The 15,335-nt window shown below is 41.3% G+C and overlaps 1 protein-coding gene and 1 pseudogene across 9 annotated transcripts in view; one reads left to right on the top strand and one right to left on the bottom strand.

Annotated features, from left to right (window-relative positions):
- Positions 1 to 15,335, bottom strand: part of LOC105496910 (scaffold protein involved in DNA repair) — a 477,476-nt gene that overhangs the window by 214,821 nt on the left and 247,320 nt on the right. The window contains exon 1 of one of the 9 annotated variants that reach the window (XM_071068295.1): positions 397 to 2,194. The exons of the other annotated variants lie outside the window; for them this stretch is intronic. Coding sequence (XP_070924396.1) covers positions 397 to 407 — 11 coding nt within the window. The 5' untranslated portion in view covers positions 408 to 2,194. Of the gene's footprint in view, positions 1 to 396; positions 2,195 to 15,335 lie in introns of those variants that run through there. 9 annotated transcript variants of the gene reach the window in all.
- LOC105496921 (NSFL1 cofactor p47 pseudogene) lies at positions 9,294 to 10,764 on the top strand (annotated as a pseudogene).

Raw genomic sequence — 15,335 nt, forward strand, 5'->3', positions numbered from 1 at the left:
TTCATTTATAGCCACACGCATCCCATAATACCCAAGACAGAAATTTCTGGTATTAATTATTTGCTCTTAAGGAGAAAGCAGTAAAGAAAGGAAGAAATGTGAAACATGGTTATTACTAGTTGATTAGCCAAAGCATGTCCAATTAAATCTCTAGTAAAACTGAATGAAGTTGACCTAAATTTTCCCTTGGAACAGCCCGCTAGAAACCAGGAAGGGTTCAGAGGCATACATGGATCCCGTCCAATCTTTGTGATATATCACCCCATTCTTCAGAGCCTCTTGATTGTCAGACGTCTTGGATTCAACATTCATTCTCAAAATGGTACACATGCATTTTCCTCTAAAGAAGTGAAGCCTTTTTACTTCTCTTCAGAGCAAGGCCATGTCTATACTTACATTGACGCCATATGCAGCAGCAGGAGGAGGTCATGCTGAACACGCAAAGGGAAGGTCACAGTTCTGGAGTCATATCCCTGGAAAAGTCTTTGAGCCTCATCCAGTTTGTTAAGATTTTCTCAGGGCCATCAGCAAACCCTACTTTCATCTACAGATTATAGGATGACAAGATGGGGTTCTTTTGGGAAGTCATGCCTAGTGTCACACAGCTTTGTGATCCACTGGTGGTGGGAATTCAGCAAGTTATTTAACCTCAATGACTTCAGGTTCACCATCTGCAAATTTACAATAATGCCTCCCTTCCGTTTGTGTTAAGGATGAAAAGAAATAGCCTACGCAAAGCATTAAATATAGTTGGCTTCTTTTTTGAAAGGAGTAAGTTAAGAATTTTCATGCCATTCCAGCACATGGTCTTGTGCTGCCAAAGATTAGACTGAAAGGGGTGGGAATTGGCTCTGGGGCTGAGAGAGAAAAATATTCATGCTACAAAGATTCTGAAGGCTAGATTTTTAAATGAACAAACAACTCTTTAGCCAGACTTCTGGGAGCTTGCTTGACACAAGCATAAAATTAAACAATTCAAGTTTTGTTCAGTTCATATCAGACACTCGACATATACCAGTTTCAAAAGGAAGAAAAAAGCTGAATGGAACAGGTCCCTGCCATCCATGGGGCTTTACACATGTTCAACGGATCATTAACAAGCTGGGGGATCATTTAATGAGCCGGCTGATCAATACAGGAATGTGTACAGAGCTTATAAAATATTTGCCTCTCTGTGTTACAAGAGGTGTGTCACTAAAATTCCTGTTTATAATTTTTCAGAAAAACTAAAGATAACTAAGTGGGAATCAAATAATAGATACTCCATATTCAAATATAACTATATTATCTATAGTTAAGTTCAGGCTATAAGATTCTTGGTAGCTAACCCCTTTTCCTCCCATAGGATTCGGGATGAATTTGTGCTACACCAATTGGTATAAGGGCTTAATATAATGACGAGAGGTAGAATTTTAAAATCTGTCATACTCTATGCTCATTGACTAATTCAGTTGTCTTTGATCATATACCTTGTTTAAAAATTTTTAAAGATGTCTCCAATCAAGCATATGCATTTATAAATTAATCTTTTTTTTATTTTGCAAACTTGCTATCACATATAATCAAAGTATCTTTTTTGTTTGTTTTTTTGAGGCAGGGTCTTGCTCTGTTACTTAGGCTAGAGTGCAGTGGTGCCATCATAGCTCAGTGCAGCCTTGACCTCCTGGACTAAAACAATCCTGCCACCTCAGCCTCCTAAGTAGCAGGGACTACAGGCCTATGCCACCATGCCTGGCTAATTATAAATTTTTTACTACAGACAGGATCTCGCCATATTGCCCAGACTAGTTCTGAACTCCTGGTCTCAAGTGATCTTCCCTCCGTACTTTTGGACTCCCAAAAGTGCTGGGATTACAGGCATGAGCCACTGCACTCGACCAAAGCATCTTTTTAAAAACTTTGTTATGGGGTTTAAAAGAACACATAGTGGCCAGGCACAGTGGCTCACTTCTGTAATCCCTGCATTTTGGGAGACCGAGGTAGGTGTGTCACTTGAGGTCAGGAGTTTGAGACCAGCCTGGCTAACATCGATGAAACCCTGCCTCTACTAAAAAGACAAAAATTAGCTGGGCATGATGGCATGCGCCTGTAATCCCAGCTACTCAGGAGGCTGATGCAGGAGAATTGCTTGAACCCAGGAGGCAGAGGTTACAGTGAGCTGAGATCGAGCCACTGCATTGCAGCCTGGGCAACAAGAGCAAAACTCTGTCTCCAAAACAACAAAACACCACCACCACCACCACCACCACCACCACACATAGCCAGGTCAGAGAACTGTCCACTCTATCATTTTCTGGATCATATGTACTTGGCATTATTAAATTATTTCCAACGTATAGTTCTTTACAGGAATCTTAGAGCTTGAGTTTCAAAGGTTTCACCAATTATTCACATTTCTTCATTTTGCTAACATAAGACATTAAAAGTAGCATAAGACTTGAGGCTGGGCACAATGGCTCACGCCTGTAATCCCAGCACTCTGGGAGGCCGAGGTGGGTGGATCACGAGATCAGGAGACTGAGACCATCCTGGCTAACACGGTGAAACCCTGTCTTTACTAAAAATACAAAAATTAGCCGGGCGTGGTGGCAGGCGCCTGTAGTTCTAGCTACTTGGGAGGCTGAGGCAGGAGACTGGCGTGAACTCGGGAGGCGGAGCTTGCAGTGAGCCGAGATCGCGCCACTGCATTCCAGTCTGGGCAACAGAGCGAGACCCCATCTCAAAAAAAAAAAAAGTAGCATAAGACTTCAGTGATATAACAACATGCCCTACCACCCCAGTTCTAGCAAGTGGCTGTCACCAGATGTGAGGCTCTGGTGTGAGTGTGCTCCTGTTTCCCAATGCCTTCAGCACAGCGTCTAGACACATAATGGGACCACCATAACATTTCTTGGTCAAATAAAGAGAAAAGCATCATAAATCAAATAAAAATATTTGTTTCAAATACTTCAAAAAGGAAATGCTATAAACATTTCTACTCTTCTAACAGAGATAATTAGGTGACGCCCAAGGCAAAATAGTTACCATTGCAAGAATGTTGTAGCCAATTAAATGGAGCAGCAGTTTCTATAATTTAATTTCTGTTAATAAGTTTCTGAATATTATAATAAGCACATCACAAGAATATACCTGAACTTTTAGGATGCTTGCATGTCTAGCATGAGGTGAAACTGGAACTAACAAAGTGCCTGGCTGCTGTACCAGACCAATGTATCTATGAATTGCCACCCATGCACTTTTTCATGTGGAGAATATCTGTGAATGCTCACTGAATAGCCTACAATTACTTCAAAATATTTTTTAAAAGTATTAACAACCTTAGAATTTAAAGTAAAAACTCCAACTACAGAATGTAGATTAGTTTAGTGAAAGACATTAGAATGAGAAAGAAAAGCTATAACACAATGAAATAGAATATAGAGTCAAGAACTCTTACGATGTATAGGAATATAACATACGATAGGAGAAGCATTTAAAATCAGTGAGGGAAAATTATTCAGAAAGTAGTGCTGATAAAATTGTTTGAAAAGTAATTAGAATTAATCTCTACCCTCAAATGATACATCAAAATAAATTTCAGATGAATTAAAGTTAAATACGAATAATGAAACCATGAAAATTAGCAAATTTTTCATTGATTTCATGATTACAAGATGTTCTCACTGTGAATAATTTCACAAACTTCTTTTCAAATTATTTAATGCCTACATATTATTGATAGCTTTAGGTTAAAAGTATGTTTTCTGAGAAAACTACAATCAGGATAGGTGAACATAATCATTTTGGATACTTAATGAATTTGATACAAATATATCAACAGAATATTGTGTAGACAGACCAGCTAATGAGGGAGGAGGCCACTCTTTTCTGAGCCCTCAGGGATCAGCAGCCTCAGGGACATCTGTGGTCATGGATATGTACCTCATATCAAGCAACCAGTGTCTGTGGGCACAGGGAGGGCTGGTATTAGAGTATAAAGGATTGATGAGGAACTCTCTGTATCTTAGTAGCAGACTTCTATTTCTTTTCTTTTTTTTTTTTTTGAGACAGAGTCTCACTCTGTTGCCCAGGCTGGAGTGCAGTGGCCAGATCTCGGCTCACTGCAAGCTCTGCCTCCCGGGTTTACGCCATTCTCCTGCCTCAGCCTCCCGAGTAGCTGGGACTACAGGTGCCCGACACCTCGCCTGGCTAGTTTTTTTGTGTTTTTTAGTAGAGACGGGGTTTCACTGTGTTAGCCAGGATGGTCTCGATCTCCTGACCTTGTGATCCACCTGTCTCGGCCTCCCAAAGTGCTGGGATTACAGGCTTGCGCCACAGCACCCGGCCGCAGACTTCTATTTTGCAAGTAATAGTAATAGTTACTTTTTTAAGTGGGGGTATTTCATAATTTAAAGGTGTATCTGCCAGGCACAGTGGCTCACACCTGTCATCCCAGAACTTTGGGAGGCCTAGACGGGTTGATCACTTGAGGTCAGAAGTTCAAGACTAGCGTGGCCAACTTGGTGAAATTCTGTCTCTATTAAAAACACAAAAAATTAGCTGGGCATGGTGGTAGGTGCCTGTAATCCCATCTACTTGGGAGGCTGAGGCAGGAGAATTGCTTGAACCTGGGAGGCAGAGGTTGCAGTGAGCCAAGATTGTGCCACTGCACTCCAGCCTGGGTGACAAGTCATTAGGGAAATGCAAATCAAAACCACAATTAAATACCACTTCACACCCATTAGAATGGCAATTATCAAAAAAAGAAAATAACAAGTGTTGGTGAGAACATGGAGAAACCGAAACTCCCATGCATTGATGGTAGGAATATAAAATGATGCAACCTCTGTGGAAAACAATATGGCAGTTCCTTAAGAAGTCAAACCATAAAATCCATCAATTCCACTCCTAGATCTATAGCCGAAAAAAAATTGAGAGCAGAAACTAAACAGATACTTGTATACTTATGTTCACAGAAGCATTATTCACAGAGTAGTCAAGAGGTGAAAACAAATCAAATATTTCACAGGATGAACACATGAATGGATAAAAAAAATATGGCATATACATACAAGGAAATATTATTCAGCCTTAAAAAAGGAAGGAAATTCTGACACATAATGTGGATGAAACTTTGAAAACATTATGCTAACTAAAATAAGCCAGACACAAAATAACAAATATTGTATGATTCTACTTAAGAGTTACCTAGAATAGGCACCTTTATACAGGTAGAAAGCAGAATACAGGTTACTAGGGACTTATGGGGAGAAGAAGGAGTTAGTGTTTAATGGGTACCAGAGTTCATGTCGGGGATGATGAAAAAGTTTTGGAAATGAAGAGCGGTGTTGGTTGCGCCACATTATGATTGTAGTTAATACCACTGAAAATACATCTAAGAATGGTTAAAATGGTAATTTTTATGTTATGCATATTTTATCACAATTTTTTTAAAAAGCATTTCATGAAGCTGGGTATGATGGTTCATGCCTGCAAACCCAGCACTTTGGGAGGCCGAGCCAAAGAACTAACTACTTGAGCCCAGAAGTTCAAGACCAGCCTGGGCAACAAAGGAAGACTTTGTCTCTTAAAAAACAGACATTGGCTGGGCACAGTGGCTCATGCCTGTAATCCCAGCACTCTGGGAGGCCGACGTGGGCAGATCACGAGGTCAGGAGATCAAGACCATCCTGGCTAATATGGGGAAACCCTGTCTCTACTAAAAATACACAAAATTAGCTGACATGGTGGTGCGCGCCTGTAGTCCCAGCTACTCAGGAGTCTGAGGCAGGAGAATCACTTGAACCTGGGAGTAGAGGTTGCAGTGAGCGGAGATCGCACCACTGCACTCCAGCCTGTGCGACAGAGCGAGACTCCGTCTTAAAAGAAAAAAAAGGCATTTCATGGACTGTATGTGTATACACAAAAAAGCTTACAGAGGAAATGTATTTCTGCCTCAAAGAAGAGCAATTTCATTTATTCAGTCAACAAATGTATTACGCTTATGAGATCTGCATAGAAAACAGTTCAGACAATTTAGACCTAGAATTTCGTACAGTATTGGGAATGAGACAAAATATAATAAAGTCCTGTAAGTGCTATTATACAGCCATATATGTCACTATTCCAGTCCTAAGATTTGTAGATTAGCCTCCCAAGGGGATTGGGACACTTCCCAAGGATCCCTGGGAACAGTGGCAGGCCCTAATTATACCCCGTCTTCATCATTTTCAGTCTTTTCTATACCAGAGGACATCAAAGCTAAGGACAACAACATAACAGTATTCAGTTGGTTCTCAGACAGAATATTAGGTAGATGTTCACAAGGTTCTTCTTTGCTAAGTGTTCGGAGAACATACACTTAAAAAAGCAGAGAACAATCCTTCATATTTTGAACTATGAGCTTAATTCTGTTAGTAATTCCTCATAAGCACCAAAATAGGTCACTGGTTTCTTTAGCAGATCTTTTAGCTGAAGAAACTGGCAGATAGAAAGTTTAAGTAATGGACTATTGTCAGAAAGCACACTAGAATCAGCTGAAGGCTAGTGGGGGTCAGATGTGCAGGTTAAGCCTCCATAGCACAGTGTGGCCCAGCCCCCCATTTCCATCCCCTACCCTGCACTGGGACTTCTGTTCAAAAGGAGGACATGTGCTCTTCCTTTTGTTGAACTTTAAAGAAAACAGGAAATCGTGTTTAAAATAATTTCTATGGTTTTGTGAATCTTCATGATTAACAAATAGTCATTCAAATTCTTCAGGAATGATGAAAAATATAAACCCAGAAACATAAGGATAGAATGTTTTTGAAAAGCATAGCCTTTTACAGCCTTTAAAAGCAGTCAGAGGTGCTTGTGAAACCATGTGTGCTGTTTTGAGTGTTAGCCTCAAAGCATATACAAATACAATTTGTAGTATACTGTTTATTTGTTTTTACTTTTCATATGTCTGAATATCAGTCACCTACATACTTATATCTCCCTTATCTCCCTCATCATATTCTGGTTTCTATTTTTTATGTCTCTCCTAACATTGCCTATTCAAATTACTTTCAATCAGTAACTTGTGACAGCCTCAGAATCACATCCAAAAAACCAGTTCCACAGACTTTAGCACAGATTTGAGTATACCCCTCTTTTATGCCTCACTGTTTTCTTAGATTTCTACCATAGTAACTGAAAAGTAACACTATACATATTTCTGTAGACACATCCTCTGCAGTGGCCTCCCAGCGCCTCCCTCCCCTCAAACAGGTAACAAGGAGCACACCTTCCTCTTCTCCATGTCGTCAGCGCCAACACAGAGCAGTGAGTGCACGCTTGTAGAATTGATAGATAAGTGCATTTGGGATATATTAACTTTATGAGCCCAGGGATGAGTTTAGGTGGTGAGTTTTTGTTTTAGAAATCCCTGTTCCAAACCCAATCTAGCAGTCATTTCTATACCAAATGAATGAAAAAAAACTCAATCAGTAACTTCAGAGTCAGACAATTTAATGAACGTAAAATATACAGGACAAAAGCAGGCATATTAAAGGCAACAAATCCTAGTTTTCCTCTGCACTCCTGTCAGCTAATACTTAAATTGTTATTATTAGATTCAGGGACTTTTGATCACAGACACAAAAGGTGCAATGCCATGGACCTTTTTCTGCAGCACTCTCCTGAATGCAAGCACTATATTACTTTCACATTATAGAGCCCATGGTGAGTCACCAGCCACAGCCCAAGAAGGCACATGGTTCACCTGTGGGCAAGAGGCAGAGAGAACAACAGTAGGGTGACTATAGCAAAAACAACCTGTTTTTCAAATTCTAATAATAGACGGTAGGAAAACACACATTTAGACACACATCTAACCCTAGAACTTGTAGCCATTTTAAAGTTATTAACATAGATCCCATGCCAAGCAACAGTCTCTCCTCCACCCTCACCCTTATATCTAAAAATAAAATGAAACATTACAGCTACATACTTTGCTTGCCTCAGCCAATAGCTCAAAAAACCCCCTCAAGTCCTACTGTTGCTGGATCAGTCCACTGTATACTATGAGTCAGCACTTCTCCACATTTCTGGAAATTCCTCACCAGCAACATGACCTACAAGAGGAAGCCAACTTTCCATTTCAATGTATAACAGGAAGTATTCAAACAGATTTCACCTAAACTGGAGAACTGTTGTTAATGTAACTGCTGTTACATCAGAATGAGTGCAAATCTACTGAAAGACATCAAGTTGTTTTTTTTTTTAAAGTATAATATTTTATTTTAAAATATAGACATATAGATTGTTAATTAGCTAAACCAGTATACTGATTTTGAACAGAGGTATTTTAGTGGCTGGAATGCAAGAAAAACACAAACTTTAAATTTAACTCAATTACTGTCCATTTTTCTATTGCATATATTATTGCAGAGTTGTAAGACTTGGGCAAAACCTGTTTGTTAAGAATCTGTTTTGTTTTGAATATATGGTTTGAGCAATAATGTACAGAAATAACATTGGAAGTGTAAATATTTTGAGAAAAGACATTCTGCAGCAGATGCTAAAATAGAGTTTAACTCTCTCAATGATTGGCTTAAATTTGTTTGAACAGAACAAGCTATGTTAATAGATTACAGAGATTTTATACTTCAGAAGTGGTCTTTCAGAATATTAACAGATCTTAAAACGGCCTGTAGATTAACTAGAGGGTTATTTCATCAGGGTCCTTGCTTTTACATTCAGAAAGCTGCTTTCATAGTTAAAATATCAACTACAAGAAGTCGTTTTTCCATAATTCTTACAGAGTTTCAAGACTTAAGTTCAGTAAAAAGCCAAATAGCTTAGTTATTACAGTCATTAATAAATTTATTTAACATTCGTGCAGCATCGGAATGCAAGACATCTGGTTCTAATTTCAATTTTGGCTTAGAATAAAAGTGCCTCCCCCACAATACTTTGATTATAAACTATCCTTTTCCTCCTCTCTTTTTTTCTGCTTTGGAAGCTGTTGTCCTTCATTCTTGCTGGAAGCCACCTGACCACTGCCAGGAAGAAGAATGCAAAACATTCCCAGGAGCGGCCGTGACGTCAGCGCCACATTCCACCTCTCCGTGGTCAGGGCTGTCGGGAAGCTCCAGCCTCCAGCAAAACCACTGGGAGAGATAGTAGCTGAGGCCTGCACTAAATCATATTATACTAAAACCTCCTTCATGTTATGCTTTAAAAATGCACAATGTCTTCCCCCCAAAACAGAGAGAGAGAGAGGGAACAGAGCTGGCTTTATAAGCCATATTTACTGTTTATCTTCATATTTACTTTTTATCTCCAAAAACACTTTGGGTTTGGGGAAGAGAAAAACAAGTAAAAAGTGATTAACAATAATCCTCAGCAGACCAATCACCATAGGCAGCAGTGTGTGGACAGGGTGAGATGAACAACAGAAGAGTTTGGGTTTCAGCTAGCACATCCCCCTCTATTAAACCATCCTCAACAACCCAGTCACTAAGCTCCCTCTCAGGAGAAAGACAAAAGTCCCATTCAAGGATGCTTTAGAAAAGCTAAGAAAGTAGTGAACGCAGGGAGGTGCATGGGAGAAGATGGCAGTGGAGCAATAGGAGGAGCTGAGGGAGTTCGTGGTGGTGACAGGCACTGAGGAGGACCAGGCCTGCTTCTTCCTCGAGTCGGCTAACCTGGGACTTGCAGATTGCGCTAGCGAGCTTTTATGAGGACAGAGGGGACGAAGACATCATAACCATTTCAAAGGCAACCCCCAGTTCAGTGTCCAGAGGCACAGCCCCCAGTAATAACAGAGTGACAGCCTTCAGAGACCTCATTCATGACCAAGATGAGGATGAGGAAGAGGAGAGGAAGGCCAGAGGTTTTATACTAGGGCCTCAGAGAGAGGTAGACAGCAGACTGTCGGCCCTCCCAGAAAGAAAAGTCCCAATGAGCTGGTGGATGATCTCTTTAAAGGTGCCAAAGAGCATGGAGCTGTAGCTGTGGAGGGAGTTTCCGAGAGACCAGTACACCAAGACCATTTGCAGGAGGTGGCTATGGCCTTGGGGCAGCACCAAAGGAAGAGTCTGCTTATGTGGCAGGATAAAAGAGACAGCATTCCCACCAAGATGTTCATGTAGTACTGAAACTCTACAAGAGTGGATTCAGCCTGGATAATGGAGAACTCAGAAGCTACCAAGACCCATCCGATGCCCAGTTTCTGAAGTCTATCCACAGAGGAGAGGTGCCAGCAGAGCTGTGGAGGCTAGCTCACAGTGGACAGGCGAACTTGGATATGGAGGACCATCGGGATGAGGACTTTATGAAGTCCAAAGGAGCCTTCACTGGTGAGGGTCAGAAACCGAGCAGCACTGCCCCCCAGGTGTTGAGTACCATCTCTCCAGTCCAACTGGCAGAAAATGAAGCCAAAGCCAGCTCTTCCATCTTAATCGTCAAATCAGAGACTACCACAAACATCCAAATTTGGCTTGCAGATGGTGAGAGGCTGGTACAGAAATTTAACTACAGCCACAGATCAGCAACATCCAACTCTTTATTGTGGATGCCTGGCCAGCCATGGCTGCCACCAGCTTTATCCTCATGACTACTTTCCCAAACAAAGAGCTGGTTGACGAGAGCTGGACCCTGAAGGAAGCCAACCTGCTCAATGCTGCCATCATGCAGCGGTGAACCTAACTGCCCAGCCAGCTGCCTGGCCTCTCTCCTCTGTTTCCCATGACCAGTGGCCATGCCCCATGGGGATCGTCCCTCCTGCCCCCTTATGCACACCAGTAGTCCAGTGTGACCTCTTCTCCATAGCTCTGGGTTCTTAAGTCTTGGTTGAACATTTGTTTTCTTCTTAGTTGCATTTCCTGGGTTTTTGTGACGATCAATGGACTTTAAGGAAAAAAAAAAAACAAAACCAAAAACGAGTAGTGGATGTATTTTCACTAAAAATAAATATTATATAGACATAGAAACTGAAGACTGTAATTATTGCAAAAAATTCCAAACATACACATAATTCTTACACAATTTTTCATTTGTAACTTCCTAGACTCTATCAACAATTCAACAAGTGTATCTGTTAACTATATGTGCAACTACATTATACACATTTTGGTTTTTTTGCAAATACTATACTGAATATTTCCCCATTCTATTTAATATGATCTTTCACACTTTATGAAACTCTAAAACTAAAATGATTTTTGGGAGGGAGAGAAGAGTTCTATTGCAAAAAAATGCTTATGCACATAATTTTTTTACGCTAAACAATTTCCTTGGAATAAACTCGCAGGCATGGACATTTAGATTAAGTATGCAATTTCTTTTGACACTTGCTACATATTGCTATGCTGATTTCCAAAAGAACTGTACTCAGTAAGACAATTACACATTTCAGCATACCCACTGTAACTTTGTCAGCATTTGTGTGTGCACACATAATTACACATAGAGTTGACATAGACATTTTGCCAAGATACTTTACATTTCTTTGATTAATAATGAGACTGAAGATTCCTTTATCAGTTGGGTTTTGGGCAACTTCTGAGGTGAGAATTTTTAGAAAAAAACCCCGACATTGCAAGTAATGATTATAGCTGAAATCAAAATGCAGATTTTACCTTCATCCAAACAAAAGAAATTGTTGTATTTGAGTTTCTTAATAATATATGCTGTTTTTAGAAGCATCAACATTTGACATGACACAAATTGTAGTTTCTGGATAGGCAGTGTGTGTGGTGTATAGATGTGTGTTAAGTGTGTGTCGTGTGTGTGTGTGGTATGTGCATAAGTGGTATGTGATGTGTGGTGTGTGTGTCACATATGTGTGAGTGCACCATACTATATGCATGCACACATCCACATGCCACTACAGTATTTGTGTTGTAACAAAAGAGAACAAGAAGTCAAGAGATGTATGTTGTAGACCTAGTTCTGCCCCAGAAAAGTTAATTACCTTTTCTGAATTTCTTTCCTCATCTGTAAGAATCTAGTTTTACGAATACCATACAGTTATCTAAAGAGGAAGTAAGAAAATAAATGTGAAAGTAGGCTGAAAAGTTATTTGACTTGCTTTTTTGTCTGTTAGATTTTGTAATGTGTTACTAGAGAAAGATATCCAAGGTATAAAACTGGGAGTTCATCATAGTTGCCAAAATGCCAGTCTATAAGTGGCACTCTCCTGGGCCCTAAAACCAAGTACCTTAAAACTTCTACCTTCTGCATAGTATAACAGCCCCCTGGAATAGAAACCAGAATACCTAGATGCCAGGAACGTCTTGATAAAATACAGATGTAGAAATACAGACTTAGGGGGATCTACTATGTCTCCTGCTTACCCACCTTGTAACTACACTCTCAGGAGGCCACGGACAGGAATTTCGGCCTGCATTGCAGATGCTGCCTCAAGGGCTTCTGGATTTCTACAAGAACAGGAATGGCTGAGGCAGCAGAGCTAAGTGTCCAGAGGCAAGAGGGTCTGGCTAACATAACAAGCTGAAGGGCCAAAGTGTGTGTAAGCTAGCCAGGTATTTGGGAGTGGACAATTAATGAGAGGGTTTGTAGGGCCAGAATAGTGAGAAAGCCTCAGACACTCTGATCTGATCTGTAGGCAGGTGACAGAGGCCTGGAGGGACATCCTCAACAGTCGCTGGTTTGATCGACATCCTCAATAGCCGCTCTTCTCGCGTCTGACAGCCTCTCACTGCAGGAGTGGTTGGTCCTTTAAGGAAGAACACTTCCATAATATGGTAATCATGTAACAAGTCTTTCTTCTACCCATTCCCAAAGGATGTGCAGCTGCTTTTGAGGAGAAAAAGAAATAACTGGACTTCTCAGCACTTATTGGACACTGTCCCCGAGGACTCAACACCTCTGTGTCCTGATGGTGGGGTGGAAGCTGCATGGGAGTCAGACACAAATGGAGGCTGTGGTATTATTACCTGACCAGAATCTGGGTTTACAGATGGGATCTACACTCACACACAGGGAGAATTTCCACAGTTGTGTCTTGACCTATGCAGTGAGCATTGTTAGAATTCAACGGGCTCAAGAAAAGCTTCTGAGCTTCTCTTCCCTGCCACAATAGCAACCGAAAGCAATATGGCATCTTTTAGAGGAATCGCCAAAATTAATGCCACTGTCAGAGACTTGAAAGGTTCAGGGTGGTGATTCCTACCACATCTCTTTTTTTGTGTGCAGGCCTGTGCAGAAGACACACAGGTCTTTTGAGAATAACAGTTGATTATAACAAACTCTATCAAGGAGAAACTCCAGTTGATCAAACCTGGTAGATCAAATCAATGCATTCCCTTATCTGGTGTGCAGCTACTGATATGACAAAAGTGGTGTGTGTTTGCGTGTGCATGTTTTCCTATCCCAATAGCAGGAAAACAGAAAGCTACTTGCTTTCACCATCTTGCCTGAGCACTATGTCAATTCTGGTTCTGTGCCATAACTCAGTCTATAGGAACCTCAATCATTTTACCAGCCCACAAGACATCATAGCATCACGCTGATAGGATTTGTTAGTGAGAAGTAACAATACCTGAGGATAGCCTGGTAAGGCAAGTATATGCAGGAGGGCAGAGAACACATACTCCAAAAATCCAGCTGGCTCCCAGGGTAGCCTTTTGAGTACTACCTTGATTTATTTACTGAGTAACCCATAAAGCTTCCAGTATTGAGTGGGACAAGAAAAAGTCCTCCATATGGGTTAGGATGGAAGAAGGCAAGCAACTTTGCCCTTGCCCCTGTGGCCAATGAACTGGAATACTCGAAGTCAAAACAGAATAGTGGAAAGTCCCAAGGTTTTGGGGTCACGCAACACTCCATATTGCAAATAACTATTTTCCTTTTGATACACACAGATTGACTTAATACTGGCTCCTAGTGGAGAATGAACAGGGGACATTTCACATTAGTTCACTGTGCAACTGTGGCTATGGAACCCACATGAACTGGGTGTTGAGGCTACAGAGAAGGACATGTCAAGGATACTGTGTCCTCAGGTAAAAGTCATATAGATAGCATATTTAGGTGTGAACAGCATCTGAACCTAAGTTCCGTCAACAGGAAGCTTATATTACTGATGTGCCTACTCTTGTATCCTGCCGTCCTTCCCTCAGCCCCCACCAGGGCTCATGGGAAAGTCTGCATGACTAGTTGTCCGAGGAGCTGGTATCCAGATGGAGCAACACAATATGAGCAGCTGAAGTCGGCTGTTACAGCTTTGCAGCTTCCTTCACAGAAGGCCCTGACAGAGGAGCAGAGCTTCCCATAGCATGTCTTGGGTCCAGTCTGCCCAGAAGAGATGGCATGATCACACTGATTCATAGGCAGCAGCAACTACTAAGCTAAACCATTGGGAACACGCTTTAGGGGCACATACTATGGACCATCTGACTCAAGCTAAAGACAGCTTGCAGGCCAAGCCTCTACTCACAAAGAAATCAGAACACAGACGAAGGAGCAAGAAGACTGAGGAGCTGGCAGCAGGTGGCTGGGAAGAGGCATATGGGTGGATTTCCTGAACCAGGAGTAAGACAGAATACGGTGTCCATCTGAATGCTTACTGCAGAGGAGGCTCTCAGAAACCAGGTGGACATGAAAAATCACCCTATGAATGCTTGTCTCACTCTCTCCACAGTAGCCCAGAGGTTGCTCAGTGGGCTCATCAGCAAAGTGACCACAGTGGTAAAAGTACAACATGGGCAGCCTCCCTGCACAGAGCTCAGCTATTTCCTAACACAGTGGAGTGTCAACTTGCCAGGAACAACAATCGGTCTGGAGGGACCGCCTGATATATAACATCCGGTTAATTACACTCAATCACGACAGGATACCATTTTATCCTCACTAGAATATATACCTACTCGGGGTTGGTTTTGTCTTCACTGTCTGCCAGTAACACTGCATATGTCCTTCAACCCACTAGGTGATACATTTGGATATTTTAGGGCATGCAGACCATGAAATGGGTAGTAACCACTTGTAGAAATGAGAAGTCTAATAATTATGCATACTTCTTCCTTTCTCGGTGTGGCAAGTATATGTTTACGCATGTTAACTCATTTTCTTCCTCCATTTCCCCAGTTTTAGATAGGGTGTATTGGTGATACTAGCCTTGCAATTCATTCCATAGGTTACAGGATCCCAGAATTCTAAGACAGAACACTGCCTAAATTAGAGAAAGAAAGAAAGATCACCCTGAGAACCTGCACTGGTGGAGCTGACTGCAGAAACAAAGGAGATTTTGGGACTGCCCTCTAGGTAGAGCAAGATCCTCATTATTTCTACAGGGGAGAGCTGTATGATGGTGTAAATAAATTGTTGCTGCTGTTGTTTGAAAATGTAAGGGGGTTGATACAGAA

Source organism: Macaca nemestrina, chromosome 8 (assembly GCF_043159975.1).
Source record: "Macaca nemestrina isolate mMacNem1 chromosome 8, mMacNem.hap1, whole genome shotgun sequence".
Taxonomy (NCBI): Eukaryota; Metazoa; Chordata; class Mammalia; order Primates; family Cercopithecidae; genus Macaca; species Macaca nemestrina.